This window comes from Salvelinus namaycush, chromosome 2, assembly GCF_016432855.1.
Source record: "Salvelinus namaycush isolate Seneca chromosome 2, SaNama_1.0, whole genome shotgun sequence".
Lineage (NCBI taxonomy): Eukaryota > Metazoa > Chordata > Actinopteri > Salmoniformes > Salmonidae > Salvelinus > Salvelinus namaycush.
The window spans coordinates 12,986,583-13,010,077 of NC_052308.1; the positions used below are offsets into that span (position 1 = coordinate 12,986,583).

At 40.0% G+C, this 23,495-nt stretch overlaps 1 protein-coding gene across 1 annotated transcript; it reads left to right on the forward strand.

Moving 5' to 3' along the window:
- Nucleotides 1-1,826: 1,826 nt before the first annotated feature.
- Nucleotides 1,827-11,770, forward strand: LOC120059276 (dolichyl-diphosphooligosaccharide--protein glycosyltransferase subunit 2-like). The gene is made up of 16 exons (XM_039008205.1): nucleotides 1,827-1,913; nucleotides 2,445-2,632; nucleotides 2,813-2,908; nucleotides 3,081-3,256; nucleotides 3,469-3,544; nucleotides 3,685-3,819; nucleotides 4,178-4,354; nucleotides 4,644-4,762; nucleotides 4,951-5,056; nucleotides 5,537-5,628; nucleotides 5,739-5,853; nucleotides 5,955-6,236; nucleotides 7,450-7,545; nucleotides 7,817-7,892; nucleotides 9,170-9,299; nucleotides 11,085-11,770. The coding sequence occupies exons 1-16, from the start codon at nucleotides 1,871-1,873 to the stop codon at nucleotides 11,098-11,100; spliced, it is 1,923 nt and encodes a 640-aa protein (XP_038864133.1). The 5' UTR covers nucleotides 1,827-1,870; the 3' UTR covers nucleotides 11,101-11,770.
- Nucleotides 11,771-23,495: the final 11,725 nt, after the last annotated feature.

The following is a 23,495-nucleotide window of genomic DNA, read 5'->3' on the forward strand; positions in this document are numbered from 1 at the left end:
TGCTCTTGGGGACCTTCAATGATGCACAAAGTTTTTGGTACCCTTCCCCAGATCTGTGCCTTAACATAATCCTGTCTCTGAGCTGGTCTGAATACTTATGTAAATAAGGTATATTTTTATTTTTAATACAATTGCAAAACTAAATCTCTTCTCACTTTGTCATTATGGGGTATTGTGTGTAGATTGAGATGTTTATTTATTCCATTTTGGGATAAGGCTGTAACGTAACAAAATGTGTGAAAAGGGAAGGGGTCTGAATACTTTCCGAAAGCACTGTATATATGGAGATAGTTTAGTGCCTTTTAAAATAAAAGGTTAAATACACCCTGGCTTAGACTCTTAAGGATTAAATATGGTAAACATGTTTCAATGCGTCTCTTCCCAACCTTAGGCAGCGTTTATACAGGTAGCCTGAGTAAACCCAGCCTTTATTGTGTTGGTATTTTCAATGATAGCATGGTTTTATGTTTATAAAACAACATTTTGCAACAAAAAAAGTATCGTGCTGTGTTGAGAATGCTCAACTGAAGTAATGTTTTCTCAGTCCTGGATACTTGTAAATATGGAAAGAATTGTATTGTAGGGCAACTTTATGGATATATAAGTGTTTCAAATGTAATGCAGTTTGAATCTACACGCATCGTTCTCTAGTAAAGGTCTTAACACTGTACAAAAACAATTTAATCCACACTTAAATCAAATTTGTCATACTCAAATGTAATAGAAAGGTCTAAATGTTTTCATTTTGATATCTAAAGTTCACATGTCATTTTGCACTTACATCTATCAGTATTGGAGTTGTTTGTAACTATGTTTGTCATGGTTGCGTTTGATTACCTGATCAATCAATAATGAATCGAAACAAGTTGACTCACAAGCGAACAGATGGTTGGTGAGGTTGCAGAAATGTTTGTTTCCTATGATCTATTTTGACAATATGTAGTCTACTGTCAACTGTAGTTGTATTATAGGCTACTATTTTAAGAGTAGAAACATGTGAGGTGAATATGCATCACCATAGAAGAATCATACACTCGGGTTGCCCTATTCTCATGTCCAAAATGTTAAGAGGAACAGGATTTTTCTACTGAAACCTGATAATGTTCTGTGCAGATAACAAAATGTATAAGAATCTCATTTTTTTACTAATGTAAACAAACTAAAAATATTAAATTATATGAACAATTTGTAAAATTATCTGTGCATTTACAATGTGTGATTGAAAAGTATTAAATGTATGTTGTCTTTTTATTGACTTAATCGGTTGGTGAGCTATTGATTTTGTGATAAATCATTGATTGGCCAGATTAGGAATTTTGAGTGTGGCTTGTTTCTTGATGAGGACCAATGAAAAACGAACACAATGCTCATGTGAACCCGCCCCTTTTTGTGTTGAGGGGCAGTCACATGAGCCCGGTAACGTTTGAAAGGCACTGAAATAGAATGTGAATGTAAATGTATAATATTTGCACAGATTATACCCGATTATTTGATATACATTTTTTTGTTGTTATTCTGGCCCACATTTCAGACATGTCCAACAACCCTCTGGTTCTGATATCAGAACGCGTTCATTCATTTGCAGCAGTTAGTTGTAACCAATTATACGAATAGGGGTAACGACACTAGCTGTCAGATTTGACATTTCATAAAACAAAGCATCTGAGGATATATGATTTAAAAATATTTTATTGTAATATATTTGGGAAATAATACGTTTTGTGATAGGTGGTTGTTTAATAATAACACATACCAAGTCTGAAAATGCAATTACCTCCCCATGTCTTTGAAATAGTAGTCTCCAAGGCTTGGAACCCGGAAGCAATTGCGGCTCTTAGGTGACGATACATTAGACGACAAGAGTGGGCCAATGATCTATCTATACATCATTGGAGTGGACATGGCACAGCCTCGTAAGTATAAAGAGTTGTTTCTAAATACGATCGAAATAAACTTCTAATTCCTAGTTGCCACCCAAATTGAGTAATATCGTCTAGCGCTGATTTTGATATTGCTAAAGTCTACAAATGGTGCGTGCAGGTATGTAACGCCTGGACTCCAGGCTGGAGTGACAGGACCTATGTGGAAGCTAACGTTAGCAGGTAGCTAGGATGTCGTAGACTCGTAGTTAACTATATATTGCAATACATGTAACGTTACATCATCATGAATACCATTGGATTGTATACAAATGTACGTTGTCTGTATTATGATTGCCAACGTTAGTGAGCTTGTGTAAAATCTATCGCTCACGTTAGCTGGTTAGCTAGCTTTCTAGCTGGTTCCTCTAGTTAAGAAATGGAGTGTTCTGCATGGGTTGCTGTGCAATGGTTGCATGATCGAGACCACAAACAAGTCTACATTTCTAAAATGGGAACTCAAATAGTTGCGATCTTCCCTCTCCTACTGACCTGGCTGTAACCATCATGCATGTGTCCCCACAGGTATGTTCTGCTTGGTCCTCCTCACGGTGGCTCTCGGGGCCCAGGCTCTGACCCCATCACATCACCTCTCCCTGTCAGACGTGGAGAGACTTAAAGGCCTCCTGAGCCAACCCTTCACAGACCTGGCATCAGCATACTACTCCATCGTTGGTTTGAGCAAGCTTGGAGCCTCAGTTGCTGATGAAAATGTAAGAAAATTAGCCTCTAATTATTGAAGGAAAGAGGCTTGACTGTTGTATCCAAAACGTGTAGCCTATGGCATGTTTAGTTACCTTAGGCTATTCACTTCCATAATCACCACAATGTTTACCTATGTGTTTTACTGTACAGCTTGTTGCCTTATTAAATCCTTGTTTTTTATTTTGCAGGATGCCTGTCAGTTTCTGAAGGCCCAATTGGACCCCATGAGTGTCGACTCCCTCTTCTTCGCTGCTGAGGCCAGTCAGGCCATCTCAGACTGTGAGGTAAGTAGTCCTATAGGGAGCTTACTTATGTATGACAAATTTGCTCTTCCAGTAACATAAATGGTGGCTTGCATGGACTTAAGACAACATTTATGATGGTGGTTTTGGATGCCCTGCCAGTGAAGTCCTCGCTTAGCTCTGTGTTCTCCCTCTTTATTAATTACTTATTTAGATGCCAGTATCCAACGAGACCCGTGACATCCTTCTGGCAGCAGTCAGCGAGGACTCTACAGTGACACAGATCTTCAGAGCTGTCAGCGCCCTCAGTTCCCTGGGGCTTCCTCTGGCTTCACAGGAAGTCGTCGCTGCCCTCGTCTCCCGTATTGCCAAGGAGGACAACGTCTTGGCGTGAGTAATACCCGCTGGCCTGGCAGATGGAACAGACTTGCTGCTGAATCATTTCTTTGATCATTTGGGTTTTTGAACTTCATTGTTACTTTGTCCTTTCTAACAAACTTCGCTTTTGAACAGATAACGCATTCCTATGGCCATTGATCTAAAGACTTAACACCGCTTTGTCATAGTAAAGTGACTGTTCTTTTTCTTGTCTCTCTGTACAGGATCACTACTGCACTCCAGACTGCCACCCGTCTCTCCCAGCAGGCTCAGCTCGGAGGAATCCTGGAGGAGATTGAGGTGAGTTTCACAAGCCCACCAGGTGGTGCTGTGCTACAGGTTTTGTCAGGTGAATTACTTTGCAAAGTTGCAAATTTCTCTCATGCAAACTGGTTTCTCAAGCAGAGATGTTGTATTTGAACCTTTCTCTCCCTCTTAAGGATCTGGCAGCACGATTGGATGACTTGGGTGGAGTGTACCTCCAGTTTGAGGAGGGACTTGAGGCGACCGCCCTCTTTGTGACAGCAGCCTACACACTGTCAGACCATGTGGACACGGCGCCTCCTCTGAAAGAGGTAACCTGCTGTCACCATTTATGTGGGTGGTAGAAGAGACGCAGGTTGCATGAGGGGGGGTGATTTTTTTTTTCTTCTTCCTCTGATCATGTGTTCTGTATTAGATCTCTGGAATGGAACTCCAGAGTAGCTTGCTTACTTTCTCCTGTTTATTTTATATTTCTCGTGTCTTTTTGTTCTACTTGACTTTTACAAAACAAATAGTACTACTGATATCGATTACTGCATTGTTGGGAAAGAGCAAGCAAGAAAAGATTTTCAGTGTACTTGTGCACGTGACAATAAAACTTGAAACCCCAGCTATCTTCTTATCAGATTACTATAAATGTGGAACTAATGTGAGCTGTTATCCCCACAGGACCAGGTGATCCAGCTGGTGAACTCTGTGTTCAGTAAGAAGTCCTGGGATTCCCGGTCTGAGGCGTTCAGCGTAGCCTGTGCTGCTGCCGCCCTCTCCAGAAACCGCTTCCACGTGCCAGTCATCGTCAGCACCCAGGGGCCTGCCACAGTCTCCCACAGCCAGCCAATCCTGCATGTATGCTCTCCTCTACTACTCCAGTGTTTATCATCCAGTGACATTTAAAAAAATTATATATATATATATATATATATATATGATTTAGATGTCATCAATTGGAAACACATTTGAAGGATGTCACATGAATATTGTTGTTTCTTACTTGAGCCCAAACCTTGTTGACATGAACACTAGTGGACCTTGAGGAGCAAAAGGTTCAGTGCCCTTGCTAGTCCACCACTGGGCAATGGTCTCACACATTTACTTTTCACTGACCCTTTATCTGCCTCCTTGTCTTTACCCACAGCTTCTGGTGACAGACATCCTGTCCAATCCTCTTGCCTCAGCCAATGTGCTGGTGGAATCTGCTCAAGCTGTAGCCTCTAAGAGTGTTGTACTCAGCCAGGCACCTTTCTCCCTCAGAGAGTAAGTATGGTAGACAGACCGATTTGAATTTGTCTGGGCAATAATTTTGTGTAGATTAATATTGAGTGTTATAGATTCCAAGCTTTAATCAATTCTTTGCTGTCAAGGAAATGTCTCTGCTGTTCATGTATGTTATTTGTATGTCAGCGTTGTAGTGTTTGTAATAATTATTTCCAACTGTTTTACAGTGGCATTTTTGAACTTAACTTCATGGCTAGCCAGCCAGCCAGTGGATATTACCAGTTTACTGTGGCTGTCACCGGGGACAGCCGATTGGTTGCCAATCAGGTTGAGGTGAGCTTGTCTTCTATTGAAGAGAAATTTATTGGGAATCATTTGGTACCCAGATGTAACATAAACAGAATCTTCTATATAGTATTTGGAAGTTTAGCATTTTCTTAAATGGGGGCATGGTACACACAATACCAAGTATAAAAGGTCTATAGTTTTGGATTTGTTATTTTGAGAACCTTCAATTAGTCTAAATGTTCTAGTTGTTGGAAGTTAAGTCAGAGTTGCCTCTTTGGGATTTGTCAGAAGGTTAGCAGTTCATTGTGCTTGCCAAGGAAGGTTATTCTTACAAAGTAGCCTTTTTCATTAGCATACATATCTTTTTATGTTACTTGACCAGGTATCAAAACTATTAACCTCTAGCATTTTACTTTAGCTTTCTCTGACTCACCATACATGTGACAATCACTCTGCTTCATTTGAATTTCATCATATGAATTCCATTTAATTCCTTAATTTCTCTCTCTCTCCACCTGCCTTCAGCTGAAAGTGAAGGTGTCCACTGACGTAGCCATCACTAATATGGACCTGTCTGTAGTGGATAAGGACCAGAGCATCGGCACCAAGACATCCAGGTCAGAGAGCCCAACCACGTATATGAAGGCCTTTTTAATACTGACCCATAACACAGAGGTTGTCCTTACCCATAGCCACACAAAATAAATCTAAAGTATGTCATTTTCAGGGTGGACTATCCCTTCAAGGCCAAGGGCTCCTTTACTGCAGACAGCCATCAGAACTTTGCCATGACTTTCCAGTTAGTGGATGTCAACACGGGAGTAGAGCTCACCCCCCACCAGGTATTTGGCTTTTCCTGTGTCAACATTTTTATGTTCGGCTCTCATTCTGTCAACATTGCATTGTGCTATACCTCTTGAGGGTATTTTGTTTTTCTTTCCAGACCTTTGTGAGGTTTCACAATCAGAAAACTGGCCAGGAGGTTGTGTTTGTTGCTGAACCTGACAGTAAGAACCTTTACAAGTTTGAGCTGGACACAGCAGAGAGGAAGTCTGAGTTTGACTCCATGTCTGGGACCTATGTCCTCCACCTCATCGTGGGAGATGCCACCTTGGAGAACCCCATTCTGTGGAACGTGGCTGATGTTGTCCTGAAGTTCCTTGATGAGGAGGCCCCAGCAGCCATCCAGTCCAAGACCCTTTACATGCCCAAACCAGATATTCAGGTTAACAACAAGCCAAACACTTGCATATCATTTAACATTGTGATGAGTTATGTAACATTTAGCTGTTTCGCTACTCTTGAGGCTACTAGTCATAGCTTGAAATGACTAATGAAGATGAGATAAATCTAACTCTGGTGCATAGTTGCTGATAGATAAACTAGTTAAGTGATAATGCCCGAGAAGCTGGTGTTTTGATATATTGGCAAACCGTGCCAATATATACTCAACACCGGCTTCGAGGGCATTATCACTTTGATACAACGGGTTAACAACATATTCAAATACTGATTGACATATTTTCATTAACATTATTTTCATGAATTTATTCATAATATTTCATCCTTCCACAAGATTTAGTCCCAACACAAATCTAGGGTTGCTACCCAAGCCAGCTGGTCGTTTGTTCTATCGGTTTGGTTGCTAGAGACGTGGCCGATTCGTTCAGTCTTTTTGTTCTGTATCTATGGACGCAACCCAGTCGTTCGTTCTAAATGTTCTATTTCTATACTGGCTGGCAACGTAATTATCCCTTACTTGCTAGCTAGCCAACCAGGGCTAACTTAGTCATGTCAAACTAACAGAAAAGTAGCCGCATTTGTTTAAGCTGTTTTCTAGTGACATTTATCTGGACACATCCATAACAATGAGCTAATGAGGCGCGCATAGAAAATGTGCTCACTCATCAGGACACTTGTTAAGAGGAGCTAGTCAACAACACAGCTAACACAATAACTTCCAACTGAAACTGGAATGACTGCAAACTAGCTGCACATTGTTTAGTTTGATCTTTTTTCAATTGACATTTCTTTGTGTATATATCCATAAAAGTTATGCTGATTCATGATTTCGACTGGCTGTGAAAAGCTGCCTTCCTGTCTGTCTTTGAATTTGAATATTGAAACAATGTTGCAAATGTCGGAGAGAAAGACAGCAAGGTTTATACAAATCTCTGTTGAAAACTAAATGTTAGTCTAAAAGAAATGTGAGATTATGTCTAGATGCTTTATATAGTGGAGATGAATGACTGCACAATGAATTGCGCAGTCAGATGGAACAGAGTAAATAGGCATTTTAACTTCATAGATTTAGCTGGTGGTAACTTGTGGAATAGACACCGGCTGCAATGCAATTTTAACCATTCAGGATTAGACCCACCCGTTGTATAATAAATGGATAAATAACTGGACTTGAATGATGTTCTCCTCCTCTGTAGCACTTGTTCCGGGAGCCTGAGAAGAAGCCACCCACGGTGGTGTCCAACACCTTCACAGCCCTCGTCCTCTCACCGTTTCTCCTGCTGCTTATTCTGGTGAGGCTCACTTTACTTCTCTGTTTGGAACTGTTCAATGGTAACCTTTTAGAAAGGGTTCAAATCTGCCTCTATTCTGTCTGTTTTTTGTATTTACCCAGGCTTAGAATAAAGCTATGTATTTTCTATGACATTTACAGTTTTGAGTGATGACATTGTCCTTACTGTTTAAGGCTTGGATCACTGCATTGTGTGCTACCTGGACAATCTATTTTCAGATCCTTTGTACTGCTGTGGTATAGTTTATTCTTCTCTCCCCCTCTCTGTTCAGTGGTTCAAACTCGGGGCCAACATCTCAAACTTCAGCTTCTCCCCCAGCTCTGTGCTCTTCCATGTGGGCCACGCATGTGAGTACTGAGCAATGATGTAGTTCTGAGTCTAGGATTACAATGGAAACTACTGGCATTGTCACTCCACAGATCGTGCTTTCAGAAAGTATTTACACCCCTTGACTTTTTCCACATTTTGTTGTTACAAGGTGGGATTCTAATTGAAATTGTTGGTCAACGATCTACAAAAAAGAATCGGCAATGTGAAAGGAAAAATTATATACTTTTTTAATGAATAATAGAACACTAATATATCTTGATTAGATGAGTATTCACTCCGAGACAATACATGTTAGAAACACATTTGGCAGCGATTACAGCTGTGAGTCTTTTTGTGTAAGTCTCTTAAGAAATGTACACACCTGGATTGTACAATATTTGCCCTTTTTATTATTAAAAAAATTCTTCAAGCTCTGTCAAGTTGGTTTTTGATCGTTGCTAGAAAGCCATTTTCATGTCTTGCTTTAGTTTTAAGTCAAAACTGTAACTATTCACTCGGGAACATTCAATGTTGTCTTTGTAAGCAACTCCAGTGTAGATCTTGCCTTGTGTTTTAGGTTATTGTCCTGCTGAGAGGTGAATTTGTCTCCCAGTGTCTGTTGGAAACAACGTTTTCCTCTAGGATTTTGGCTGTGCTTAGCTGTATTCTGTTTATTTTCATCCCACCCAAAAAATCCTTAGTCCTTGCCAATGACAAGCATACCCATAACATGATGCAGTTACCACCATGCTTGAAAATTTGAAGAGTGGTACTCAGGGATGTTTTGTGTTGGATTTTCCCAAAACATAACTCATTGTATTCAGGACAAAAAGTTTATTTCTTTGCCCATTTTTTTTTTTTCAGTATACCTTGTTGCGAACAGGATACATGTTTTGGAATATGTTCTATTCTGTACAGGCTTCCTTCTCTTCACTTTGTTATTTAGGTTAGTATTGTGGAGTAACTACAGTGTTGTTCCATCCTCAGTTTTCTCATATCACAGCCATTAAACTCTGTAACTGTTTTAAAATCACCATTGGCCTCATGGTGTAATCCCTGAGCAGTTTCCTTCCTCTAATATAATAATTATTGACTCAAGACATTTCAGCTTTTAATTGTTTATTCATTTTGAAAATGTTCCACGAACAATTCCACTTTCACATTATGGGGTATTGTGACAATCTTAATTTAATTTTAAAAAATGATTCAAGCTAGAACACAACAATGTGGAAAAAGTCAAGGGGTGTGAACTTTCTGAAAGAGGTGTATATCTTGTTCCTAGTTGATCACCTTTACTCTGTTCTGGTTGTTTCAGGCATGCTGGGTCTGATGTACGTCTACTGGACTCACCTCAACATGTTCCAGACCCTCAAGTACCTGGCTATCATCGGCAGTCTCACCTTCCTGGCTGGAAACCGCATGTTGGCCCAGAAAGCAGTGAAGAGGTATGGCCAGAGCTCTACGCTGACCTTTTTTACAAGGAGCACGTGTGAAAATTTGATTTTTTTTTGTCGCACAGTAAGAAATTTAGGAGCACAATTAAACATGTTTCAGGTACTTAAGCTAGAATCCTTAATTTCTCTAGACGCACTGGTGCTCATAAATAAAGAATGCGCTGTCAAATATTTAGGCGCATATGCAAGTAACATGGTCGCACTGTAGAGCCCTAGGTTAGGTATGGCTCCTGTTAGCGATCGCAACACAGACTGTCAGGGTTTCTTTCTGGAGAGCTCTCGACCACAGGTAGAAAGTTTGACCTATTTTTAATATGACAAGGACTCTGGGGATTTTAATATGACAAGGACTCTGGGGATTTTGGACCTCTTTGTTGGTTGTCAGAGATGTGCCTGACTACTGTTCACTCAGGGCCCTTGAGAGGGTGTGTAAGAGCCTACGGTGGCGCACTGCCCCCTTGGTGTGTGTGACCCCCTGTCCGTGCCGGGCTAGCAGAAGAGTGGAGCCTCCACTGTAGAGCGTATAACCACTGGGACCATGAGGGCCTGGCCAGATTGCACCGTGTGGGTGATTCCCCTCACTTCTTCAACATGTAAATCTCTCCAAAGGCCATAGAGACACAGAGGTAATATGTGTGTCACTGGCTGAAGACGTCAAGGTCTAATTGGCCAGTTTTACTGTGGAAATACTGCACCTTGTTCATGCCAATTTCTAACCGGGTCCTCTCAACCATTTGCTAGTCTAATGATCCTTCTGGTTGATGTGGATTTAATTTCAGTTGATGAATATTGACTTGTTTCTGCTTGCTTTTCTTTCTTTAGCCACTGTCTCCTATAGTGACTGCCTGTCTCCTTAACTCTCCTGTGTACTCCTTGCTACATTTCTCTTTTTCAGGATTGCCGCAGAGCAAAGTTGTAGGTTGGCAAAGTATAGGAGCCTGCGGTAAAGGCCTGTTTTCTAATAACAAAGGGCCAGTCTTCCAGGCTGAAGTAAGGGCATCTCTATGGACTGCATCCCCATTGCCCTGTATAATGCATGGCTGTGTGGTGCAGTCAGGGCTCACTCTCTATCTAGTGTTCTGGCCAGCATCTTGCTCATCCCACCACAAAATCATCTGCTCACCTTTTACAGCTGGGACTATAAACCAAAAAATGATCAACACCAACCATACCGATCACTCATCGCAGGCATTTTGCTGATATCGTTCATTACGATAAGTAGCCTATTCTAGAGAGATGTGAAATTGAAATGAGTTTGCTAATATGGGTTATTTGTTAATGGGACAATTTATGGCTACAACCATCAAACTAGTAGTAGTTTAAAGGAAAATAAAATAACCTGTGGTGCACATTGTTATTAACCTAGCACTCTATTTATCTTTATTGCATCAGTTCAGGCAATTTATTGCGATATGGATTTTTGTCCATATCACCCAGCTCTATCACCTTTAACATCCTGTCTGTCACCATTTGATTAATCTTCATATTGCCTGCCATTGTACATAGTTATTCTCAGATGCAACGTGTGTGGTGTGTCATCATTGGCTGAGCTCAGAATTAACCTATGTCATCCTGATTGTTCTGCAGTTCATGTTCTGTTGCTGAGAAAGTCCTGTACACTTCATCTTTATGCTGTAAAGAAATGCATGAGGAAGTTTTACACATCAGATGTGTTAAACATGTATCCAGGACTTGTCATTCAGTTAACAGGCTTTAAATTAGATTGTTTAAAGTGTACAACAAACATTCTAATGTATGTATTTTCTTCTCTTGCAGACTTGCAAGTAAATGACAAGATTGAAGAAGATTTAAAGATGCTTAGTTTTTGGTTTTCAAGGATTCGTTTGACTCATCGTCAACCATCAGACTGTCAGAGGTTATTCCATGAATCCAATGGACAATTTGAAATGCAGTTTAACTTTTCTTTTTCAACTTGAAAATAATAAATGTTCTAGTCAAAGGTGTTGGTAGAGGGTCCGGACAGACTCTCACTGACACAATACTCCTACTGAGGGGTGGAAAGCTAACCATCCTTGCACTTCATTTTTCTGTGACTGTTGCAAATGCCTTTTTTCATATATTTTTTTTTTTTCCACCACAGGCTTGGGGATATCATTTGTGGTTTCATAATGTAATTGGGATGAATTTGTTTTTTTGTACGTTCCAGATTCTCTGTGCCCATCTTACCACTGCTATGTATCAAAAGGTGCGTCAAGAAGTAAGCCATTGATTTTTTTTTACAAGGCCTTTTGATGGAAGTTTATTGATGGTGGCTTCACTGACATGTTCATCATAAGTCTGTAATGTATGCTTGTCTTCTCAATGAATTACATGTGGAGGGTGTGAGCTATTTTCCCCTTACAATAAAGACCTAACCCCCTCTAGAACAACATTTTGATGGGTAATTCTAAAAAATCACATGTTTTTGTAATGAAATAAAGAAATGGGGATTAATAAGTGTACTGCTTTTTCTTCTGGGTGCAATACACCCTTTGTAGTGTTGTAATATATTTTTTAAAGTACTTAATAGTGCTTTTGCAATAAATGTATTGGATGAAGGAAACTAACTCTGCTTTGTGGAAACTGTGCGGTTACGTTATTCAGTACAATTGTGTTTGGCAGAGTAGTGTATGAACTGAGCAATGTGTTAATTTGAACTCTAAGCATTGATAGGAAAACAGAATATTTTTTTCCTCTGAAAAAAAGAAAGTATCGTCATAACATACTTTCAGGTCATTTGAAGAGTGGAGATCGCCAGATACATCGCCAGCAGATACATCGCTTATATTCGCTACGTAGAAGTCTGGAAGAGAAACCGTAAGTAGGAATGTCAGTTAACTCCTAAAATGCATTTCCATGTGACAACACACTTCACAGATGACAAATTGGTAATGTACACTCCCCTATGTATTTATTTGGACAGTGAAGCTAAAACTTTTAATTTGGCTCTATACTCCAGCATTTTGGATTTGAGAAAATGTTTTATGTGAGGCGACAGTACTTGTCGTCAACTTTTATTTGAGGGTATTTTTAATCTGTTTTACCGTTTAGAAGTGGAAGCACTTTATGTATCAAGTCATTTTGTCAAAGGTTGTATTTGGTCCAATATTCCTCGCACGCAATGACTACATCAAGCTTGTGACTCTACGAACTTGTTGGATGCATTTGCAGTTTGTATTGGTTGTGTTTCAGATTATTTTGTGCCTAATAGAAAGTAATGGCAAATTATGTATTTTGTAGTCACTTTTATTGTAAATAAGAATGAACGCTTCGGAACACTTCCACATTAATTTGGATGCTACCATGATTATGCATAATCATGAACAAATTGTGAAGAATTAGAGGCATGAATATCATACCTCCCCTGTTATTGGTAATGTTGCCAAATACTGAACTTTTGACTAAATTGACTGTAGTATAAGTGAATTTGTCCAAATACTTACGACACCTTCAAATGGGGGGGGCTATACACATAAAGTGCATTCATTTCTAAACGGTAAAACAGATATGCATGAAAATACCCTCAAATAAAAGGTGACACTTTACTATAGCTTCATATAAAAAAATGTACGTTTGCTCTCAAATCCAAAATGCTGGTGTATAGAGCCAAATGAAAAGTTTTAGCTTCACTGTCCAAATAAATACGTAGGGGAGTGTAAGTATGTGTATGCCTTGAATGCTTACAAATAGCTTGTTTTAACTTGACTGCTGTAAATCATGAGATTTTCAAACTGCGTTCTGTGTGGGAACTGTACATCGGCTTCTTGACATTGTTTTGCTGTCCCCTGTAACTCTGTTTTCTCTGAATGGATGTGAATTTCCGTTTTGTAGGTGCCCTTTCAAATGTCTGACTGGCACTTCACTTTATGGCTCCCAGCTTCTTCTCTGGGTTTAAAAGACTGAAAACAAAGAGAGAAAGAATGTACTACGTTCTGTATAAACATCTGCATTGCTTCTATACTTTTGAAGCATTTTTATTCTGGTGGAGTTGTACAATTAAATACAGTATCATAACCACGACCATACGCTGGCCATGTTCCAATTCTTGTCTGCAATGGCTTCCCTCCCTTGTCTCCTCGCTACCATAAAAAAGTGATCAGTTTATTCAGATGTAATGAAGGGGCCTTGAATGGAAGGAGACAAGTAAAGGAAACAAATGTAAAAGCTATTGGGACACTACGGAAGGAACCTTCCCTTACTACCGTAGTACAACAATGACAGAATACTGGACAGAAAACAGATTTCGGAAATGTTGCAAGAATAGTTCTAAAAAAGAGAAGTGTGCACATATCTCACAATGCTGTATGTTGTGTGTGCAACTCTTATAGCTATTTTAGCATTTACGACACACTTGCACGACTTTACTTGCTTGACATAGGTCAAGTTTCTGCCCGACTAGATGCAGAGGCATTGCAATGCGTCAACCAATGGTTGCGTGCCACGCCATCGACTGTGCAGTCAGGCATCAGATTGCTATATCATATGTGGTTAGTTGATATGTTAAATACCTATCGAGGCGCTGTAGTCGGGGAGGAACTCGACCTTGAACTCGTCTGTGTGTTTGCCAGTACTGTACCTCACTGGCCGTGTTCAAGAACATAAAACATTTAAGATTAGGATCACTTTATTGGTCAATTACACACAAGGTCCAACCAAAATGTTACTTCAGCTTTTAACCCAACCCCTCTGATACACATGTTTTGGAGAGGTGCAGGGAGCTGCCACACTGGGCACCTGCGTAGCTGTTGTTGTGGGTGGTTATGTGCCTTGCTCAATGGCAGGCAATGGCATCTAGGATCTGATACCAGCAACCCTCTGGTTGCCAGCTCACTTCGTGCCAGATTGTTCTTATTGACCCAGGATTTGAACTGGCAACCTTGCCTCTCTAACTGGTAGGTTACCTGTCACCCTATTCATAGGTAAATAGTGTCTGACTGACTGATCTGCAAATAATATTGAGTAGTTATTTATGATGCAAGGTGATTTGTAAATCAGTCAGTCTCGACTTGCCTTTAAATTCTGCTTTAATGTCAAACGCGCCCGTTATCATCAGTCAAAATTTATAATGGATTGCCCCCTGCTGTTTATCTATGAGATTACGTCAGTGTTCAAACGTGCTGCAATGCCGCACACCCACGCCCACCCACACAACTATTGATCCAAAAGATGCACTGAATGTACAAAACAGCGTATTTAAATTGAGTTGCACCCCCTTTTGCCCTCAGAACAATCTCAATTCGCTGGGGGCATGGACTCCACAGAGATGCTGGACCATGTCGACGCCAATGCTTCCCACAGTTGTGTCAAGATGTCTGAATGTTCTTTGGGTGGTGGACCATTTTTGATACACACATGAAACTGTTGAGCGGGAAAAACCCAGCAGTGTTGCAGTTCTTGACACACTCAAACCAGCGCGCCTGGCACATGCTACCATACCCCGTTCAAAGGCACTTCAATATTTTGTCTTGCCCATTCACCCTCTGAATGGCACACATACACACTCCATGGCTTAAAAATCATTCTTTAACTTATCTCCTCCCCTTCATCTACACTGATTGAAGTGGATTTAACAAGTGACATCAATAAGGGATCATAGCTCAGGGATCATAACACCTGGATTCACCTTGTTGGTCTATCAATGTCATGGGAAGAGCAGCTGTTCTTAATGTTTTGTACACGCAGTGTAAATGAACATGTATTGCAATATAAAACATATTTCTAGACAAAACACTGATTAAGTTTGGTAAAAAAAGTAACTATGATTTTGTGTGTTAGTCAATTGAAAATGTGCTTAGAGTTTTGAAACAACTGCCTTTTCGATGATCTGTTTTGAGTTTTGTACTAGGAGTTGTATAAATAAAATGTTATTTGTCACATGTGCCAAATTCACATACTTGTCAAAATTGCACCAAAGTGATTAAAAATAACTGTAGTAGCTAACCACTAGAATGCCTAGTCGCTGCATAGTTTAAGCTGTCTTTGTCCCATAAAGCACCCAGGTCTCTTAGAAGAAAAGGTGCTATCTAGAACCTAAAAGGGTTCTTCAGCTGTCTCCATAGGAGAACCCTTTGAAGATACTTTTTTGGTTCCAGGTAGAACCCTTTTGGTTCAAGATAGAACTCTTTTGGGTTCCATATGTCACGAACCGGATCAAAGCCCGTAACAAAAGGGAGACAACGTGGAGATAAGGAATAACAAAATATATGTATTAACTAAGTACAATATACAATGGTGTGTGTAATCAGTAATCAGTAGTGTAAGTGAGTGTTTTGCATGCATGAATGTGATAATGCAGGGTGTTGAAAGGTGCCAAAGCAAACAACCCAAAAAAACACCAAGATTCACAACAAAATCTGTAAAGGTGTCTGCATGGAGAGAGTCTCTTCCATGAATGGGGAAGTGGTGTATTTATCCTGGGACACACTGGGCCCAGCTGACGACCCTCCCAACTCCGCCCACCGGCATCCTAATAAGGAAACAAGAACAAAGAGAGAATACGGCAGACAGAGTGGGAGGGTCGTCACACATAGAACTTCTGCCACAGAGGGTTCTACATAGAGCACAAAAAGGTTCTACCTTGAACCAAAATGGGTTTTTATGTGGACAGCCGAAGAACCCTTTTGGAACCCTTTTTTCTAAGAGTGTAGGGAATAGGGTGACATTTGGGACTATGTCCCAGACAGTCATGTCCCCTCGTATCCTCATCATATTTCTGGCGCACGGTGCTGATCCAGATGGCCATGTGCCAGTTTAAATGGTTGTCATCTAATTAAAGTAGGCCAATATACTATGTTAGGCTACCAAAGTAAGGAACTGATAACACTCCCTCTAACCCGAACCCTGAATCCCACATTATTGTGTTCGTGACTGTGTCTCTGTGTGTTGTTAAACTTTGTCAGAGGTTAGTAAAATTTAGTCCAGCTTGAAGCAAACATAACACCCCCACAAACACACAAACCCAACTTTCCATGTGTTTGATGCCATTCCATTTGCTCCGTTCGGGCCATTATTATGAACCGTCCTTCCCTCAGCAGCCTCCAGTGCTATCCAGTATTTTTGTAATTAAACCAACACTGCAAGTGACTACCCACATGATATTACGCCAGTGCTCAAACCTGTGCTGCAATGCCGCAAGCAAACCCACCCACCCACGCACACACACGCACCCACGCACACACACCCACCCACCCACCCACCCACCCACCCACCCACCCACGCACACACACGCACACACACACACACGCACACACCCACCCACCCACGCACACACACCCACCCACACACGCACACACCCACCCACCCACGCACACACACGCACACACACGCACACCCACACCCACGCACACACACACACCCACCCACGCACACACACGCACACATGCTCCTTTGTGACCCCTCTGTCAATGTCACTGAGATCTCTTCTTCTAGCCATGGTAGTCAAAATAATGGGCAACTGGGCATTTTATGGGATGTTAATTGCTTAATTAACTCAGGAACCATACTCGTGTGGAATCACCTGCTTTCAAAATACTTTGTATCCCTCTTTTACACAAGTGTTTCCTTTAGTTTAGCCACTAGCCACCTCCTCTAATTACCTGGCTCCATCTGCACCTTTGTTTAAGAAACTCAATATCTTGTCTATTTAAAACATTAACGTACTCCAATTATCAACTTTCATCTACAAATACTCCTACCTCCCAGACACTTTACCTAAACCAATATATTCTTCCAGGTTAATTCTGAAATCCATCTATATAACACAAGACACTGCGATAACCTTCACCCTCCCCACTGTGTGGGTTAAAAATCCAGCACTTTGGTAATTTTCCAGTACCCATGTTAGAGAGTCTCCGGTCGCCTAGTAATTTTCCAGTGCCCAAAATATTTCCTTTGGAAGTAGGCAGAAGAAACAGTATAAGACAGTGCAGGAGTGGTCCAACATAGAGGTAAACATTAGACATAAAGAAACAGCACTAAGTGGTGTATATGTGAATAAGCTAAGTTGAGCCAACAACGACCAGACTGTTCGGAGCCACATAGAATCTAGTCAAGGCAACTGCAGGGTACATAGGTTAGTCATTTCCAAGTGACACAGATCTGAACTGGTGTGGGACAGTGACTATGCATTTTTACCAACCAATACAGAAGTCACAAACTATGTATATGTATTGGGAAGACATGGTTGTGTTCAAAATATTTTTTGTACTTATATTTGTGGTGTGGTTTTCATACAAGCCCTTTAGGTCTTGCTTTTGGGCTTCCAACCTCACCTGCACAACATTTGTAAAACAATAATAATTATGTGTGCTGTTTAGTCTTTCACATATTTTATTTGATACAAATAAATAAAACCAAAAACCTTCTCAGAAGTGCTTTTGTTGCTATACAGTACTGAATAATTGAATAATAACATTAAGGTTAACTGACCTTTCAAATTCTATACATTCTATCCATCAAATGATCTGTCATGTGCTCCCTCCCATCTTTCATCTCAGATCAGGAAGACATGCTGATGCCATCTTCACAAACAGCTACAGGAAGGTTCTAGGTCAAATCTCAGCCAGGAAGTTCCTTCAGATCATCCTGGGAAAACAGCTACGGGGAGTAGTGCATGTTTAGGACACACTTTATTTGGATAATCACACCATCAACAACCTATCTGTTGATAAGCAACTGCTTGCTAAGGTTACGGTTAGGTTTTGAAAAAAGGTTAGGGTAAGGGTTAAGGTTAGGGTCAGTGTTAGGGCTAGGGTTAGGGTAAGAGTTAGGTTTAGGGTTAGGATAAGAGTTAAGGTTAGGATTAGGGCTACACTCTAAAAATTAGGGGTTCAACAAGGGTTCTTCTAAGTTCTTTGAAGAACCTTAGGGTTCTTGGCACTGAAAATGGCCCCCAAAAGGTTATTCCAAGTACCCCATAGGAGGTGGAGTTCATCGAGGAACCTCCTTAGTTGGTGGGGGTTCTTGCAGGAACCTAACTGCCCAACTGAAACACTTGGATTTGAATTTTAAAGGACAGAAGATGCAGGCACTTAACTGAAAAATGTAAAGATCTCCTCAAATTAAGGTTTGTCCCTTGTATGATCTAAATTGATATTGCTTTATGATGATACCATCTATCTTTTCATATTTGTGAAAATCTTTCTAAAACAGAAAATGTACACAATTTAATGGATATCAATCAACAAAGAGGTAAGAATATGTAGGCTATAAGAACATGTTAAAGGCTAGCTGTATTGGGTGCAGATGACTGAACTGCTCACTTTTGTGTCTGTGTCTGCAGTTATACAGACAAGGAGACAAACAAAGGTATGTCAATTGGTACTGGTATGTTATACAGATCACATTTACCATTCTCCTTCCTTACCTCATCAATGAATATCCCAGAGGCCTCTAGATTACAAGGTATGTGTATGAAAACCATTATCAAAACAGTTTTTTCATTCACCACAAAAACCAATGTATTTACTTAACTAGGCAAGTCAGTTAAGAACACATTCTTATTTACAATGACAACCTAGGAACAGTGGGTTAACTGCCTTGTTCAGGGGCAGAATGACAGAACGACCCGAAGGATCTAGCACCCTTTCGGTTACTGGCCCAACACTCTAACCACTAGGCCACCTGCCACCCCAAAAGTATGAATACTGCCATGTGCATATTTTGTTAATCATCTGTATAACTACTTCACCCTCCCTACACCTCTGATGAATATAACAGGAAACCTGTTCAATCACCATGCACTGCAAAATCCTTCTGGCTGTGGATACGGAGAACATCAACACATTAACATCAACACGTCAGAGGATTTACCCATTGGACTTGTTGGGAGTTTACTTCATATTTAGATGTTTTATTCTGCTTTGCCACTAAAATCATAATATAATAATATTGTGTTTATTATAACAAATATTGTGTTATTTTTGTTATTACTGTGCATATTATTATTATTAATAATAATAACAATAATAATAATAATAATAGGGGAGGAAGGGGGGTGTAGTTAAAAAATGTACCACAAAAGGTTATTCGAGGATCCATTAAAAGGGGCTCTTTGAAGAACTTATAGGGGTTCCCCCACAGTTTCAATTTGAAGAACCCCTGAAGGATACTCCAGGAACCTTTTCTTTTTAGAGTGTAAGGTTATTAGATAGTTGAAATGTTACTGATAGTCTGTAGAGCATCTACAGATGGACTATCCAAATAAAGTGTTACCGTTTAGGTACACTGTCAGTTAGTAAAGAACTAAACAGCCTTGTTTGGTGCCCGACACACGGAAAAACAGTTTCTAGACAGCTTGGAGATGAGAAAGCCCGACACATGGAAAAACAGTTTCTAGACAGCTTGGAGATGAGAAAGCCCGACACATGGGAAAACAGTTTCTAGACAGCTTGGAGATGAGAAAGCCCGACACATGGAAAAACAGTTTCTAGACAGCTTGGAGATGAGAAAGCCCGACACATGGAAAAACAGTTTCTAGACAGCTTGGAGATGAGAAAGCCTGACACATGGAAAAACAGTTTCTAGACAGCTTGGAGATGAGAAAGAGAGAGTAAAGAATGAATGTGAACCACCAATGAGGGCATGCCTTGTCTAAACTAGACACACTGTTCCTGAGATGTTTCCATGATAGTCAAATATGTCTCAAACCATTCAAACTGTGAGAAAGACTACAATTGTGAGAATCGTGCCACCAGACGCCTCGCCGGCGCTCTCTCCCCCATGTCTGTCTGACGCAAACAAATGCAAGCGGTTTTTGGCTGCAGAGCATGTGATGCTGATAAGCCTACCCACATAAACAAATATTTTTTTGTGGACATGACTGTAGTATAAGTGAACAGTTTGTTTCACATGCTATGTAAAAAAATGACCATATTTTAAATGCCATTATCTCAATTATAGTTAGGTCAAGTGATAATTTTCAGTAGATGTGTTTTTCATTCATATGCATAATAATGATCTGATACTTTGTCCCCGAACGCTGTGATTAATAATGTGTTGTACAAATGTTACACATTTTAGTGACTAATCCAAACATCTTGACCCCTGTTAGCATAACAAGAAAACAGGGCACACTATGACAGGCAGACTGACCCCTGAGAGATTTAGTGCATCATGTTCAGACAGACTGCTGGCTGCAGGGATTCTCTGTTTCTCTCTGGCCTCTTGTGGGAGTCCAGTCTGTCTGGTAGGCTGTGTTTACACAGGCAATCCAATTCTGATCTTTTTTTCACTAATTGGTCTTTTGATCAATCACATCAGATCTTTTCACATCAGATATTTTTCAGAGCTAATATGATTGGACAAAAGACCAATTAATGAAAAAAATATAATAATTGGGCTGCCTGTCCCAGCCTTGATAACCACACATCATGCTCTCTCTCAGTTCTCTCTCTGCTAGCTCCCATTGTTACACCATCCATCAGAGGAAGGAAGCATACATCCATTTTTCAGACTGCAAAGGGAATTCTTGAAAAGGGAGCTAGCAGAGCAAGCCCATTGTGTATGCCTGGGCCCTGGTCAATGAGACTGGGGGCGGAGTAGGGGGGATAACTGCAGTTCAGGTGTGGATTATTTCACTCAACGTGCTCTACATTATTAACCTGTCTAACAAGAGGGTGAGTAACATAATAGGGGGTTTAGCTCCTGTTCCCCAAAGATTGGTACGAGAACACTTACACATTTAATGATTGCAATTGTTTTGTTGGTCTGCTGGCAAAGCCCATACACCAGAATTACTTTGCGTGTTGTTTATGTCACTCAAAAGGCAATGCACACCACTACTAACATAGCTACTAGGGGTTCATGGAAGTCCAGTTGATTCAAAATTAAATTGAATTAGATCTTCATATGACATAGATGATAGCCTTGTTTTTTAAACTCTAGCAGTAATGTACTAGAATCATAAATCGTTCTTTCTTATTCAAGTGCATTATGGTTAGTGAGCTTTTACAGTTGCATTCATATTAATACTTAATGATTTAATTTATTAAATTACCATAGCTGTATCAGAATGCATTTTCAGATAGCAAACTTCAAATAATGTTTTATTAGAAACATTCTCTAAATAACATTCATTCATTAAGTTCTGAGATTTTAGTTTTTTAAGTCACATTAAAGCAAAATAAGCTATCTTTTGTCATATGTCATACAACCCGTGGTAGGCATTTGTCAAATTAGTATGTTGGTTAATATTCTGCAACATATTTGAATACTATTAAAATGACTTTGGATTTGAAATGAAATTGCTGTTATGCAGAATGTTTGGTTTCTTACAGTACCTAATAGATGGCCAGAGTGGGGAGCCTGATACAGACGTTACCAGACAGGAGAACACCAGCAGTGCAGTTCTCTCCATCATAATGGCTAATTCTGGAAAACAGCAAGAAAAAATGTCAGTGTTAAAATTGCATTAGAAAAAAACTCTGAAGCCACAGTTTTCCTCACTTGGCCCCTGATCTGATATCACTGCAGTGGACATGGAGTTCTCTAGGAGAGGTAGACATTGTTTTCATGATTACTTTGACCAAGAGGAAGACTATTTAGTGCAGCAATACTGGATGTAACCAAATCTTAGTTATTATGTAAAATACATAAAAAATGCAAAATCAAAGTCTGGCTTTGTTTGATTCTTCAACCAATATATCCAAAATAAAGCACAACAGTTAGTTTAGTAATTTTATTTGAAGAATAAATAACCATGTATAGTTGATACAGATAACAATCTAAATATTATATTCATGTATAGTTTTTTTTGTTGCAATTCTGATAAACTGTACATCACTTTGACAGGGTTACACTATCAATTAATGACATCATCATAACCAAATGGTGTTATTGACACACACAAAAACATTACAATCTTAAACAAACCTTCTGGATTAATCCTTTGTGAGTTGATTCTATTGGGTTCTCCTGCAGTCATTGATGTTAGTTCAGGTCATCATCTCAGTCTCTTTTCTCTCTCTCTTGCTCTCTCGCTCTCTTTTTTTTTCTCTCTCTCTCTGTCTCTCTCTCTTAAATATGTATAGACTGTAGATATTGATCTTTATGGTAAAATGTTTCTATAGTTTCATTCAAGGTGGACAACGCTGGCACGTTCACTGTGGGCCAATGTATAGTACAATGTATAGTACAATGTATAGTAGTGGAACCTTTTGTGAAGGAAGAGGTTCAAGACAGACCACAATGTTGGACGTCCTTGAGGACGTATTTGAAAGACGGATAGTTATCTACACACAATCAGTTCTTATTATAGCTCACCGACCTGATACGAGAAGAAAATCAAAGTGGTCTGTTTGTGTTTCTGCTGGTCAGAGGGAGCAGGCGCGCCGCGCCACGTGAATGGGGACAAGAGCTGTGACTTGTTTTGCTCTCAAGAAAAGGGTGCCATTGAAAGGATGATTATTGGGGTAGCGGTAAATGTGAAAGTGGTTCAACTGCAGGAGAAGATTCCTGGTGTTTGTGATGCTCGGTAGGGAACTGGTCTGTCTGCCCAATATAAAGCATCAAAACTGGCGGAGGAATAACAATAGCATAAATAGGAAAGTATACCAGTTTCATTTGAGGATCAGGATGTTGACAACTGTGCCATACAGATTGCAAAATAGTTGGGAAGAGATTTTTGATGTACCGATTCCATATGAGTTGATATATAAAACAACGCAAGATTCAAGACTTCGTGCTTTTCAGCTAAAATTATTATATCGAATTCTTGCCAACAACAAAATGTTGAATATTTGGGGCATAAAATCATCGAAGCTCTGCAGATTTTGTTGTGAGGATACAGAATCAATAGACCATTTATTGGTATTGCCCTCAGGTAGCCTGTTTCTAGTCTCAGGTTCAGGAATGGCTGAAAATGCATAACATTGATATAAAATTGACCCTAGAAATAGTACTGTTAGGAGATCTGGAGAGACCGGGTCAGTCAATTACTAATATACTAATACTCTTAGTAAAAGTATTCATCATAATCTGTGGATTCTATTCGATTATATAGATTGAAATTGTACGTTAAACATCACAGCATAGTTGAAAGATATGTGTTGCGTAGAAACCTGAAGTGGGTGGCCAGCAGAGATAGATGGGATGGGCGGATGGAAACTGAGGGTTGGTATGTGGAATTGGAGACAAGTGGGAGTGGAGTTACTGTGTGAGAGATAGAATGGTCAAAGATAAAAAAGTTTA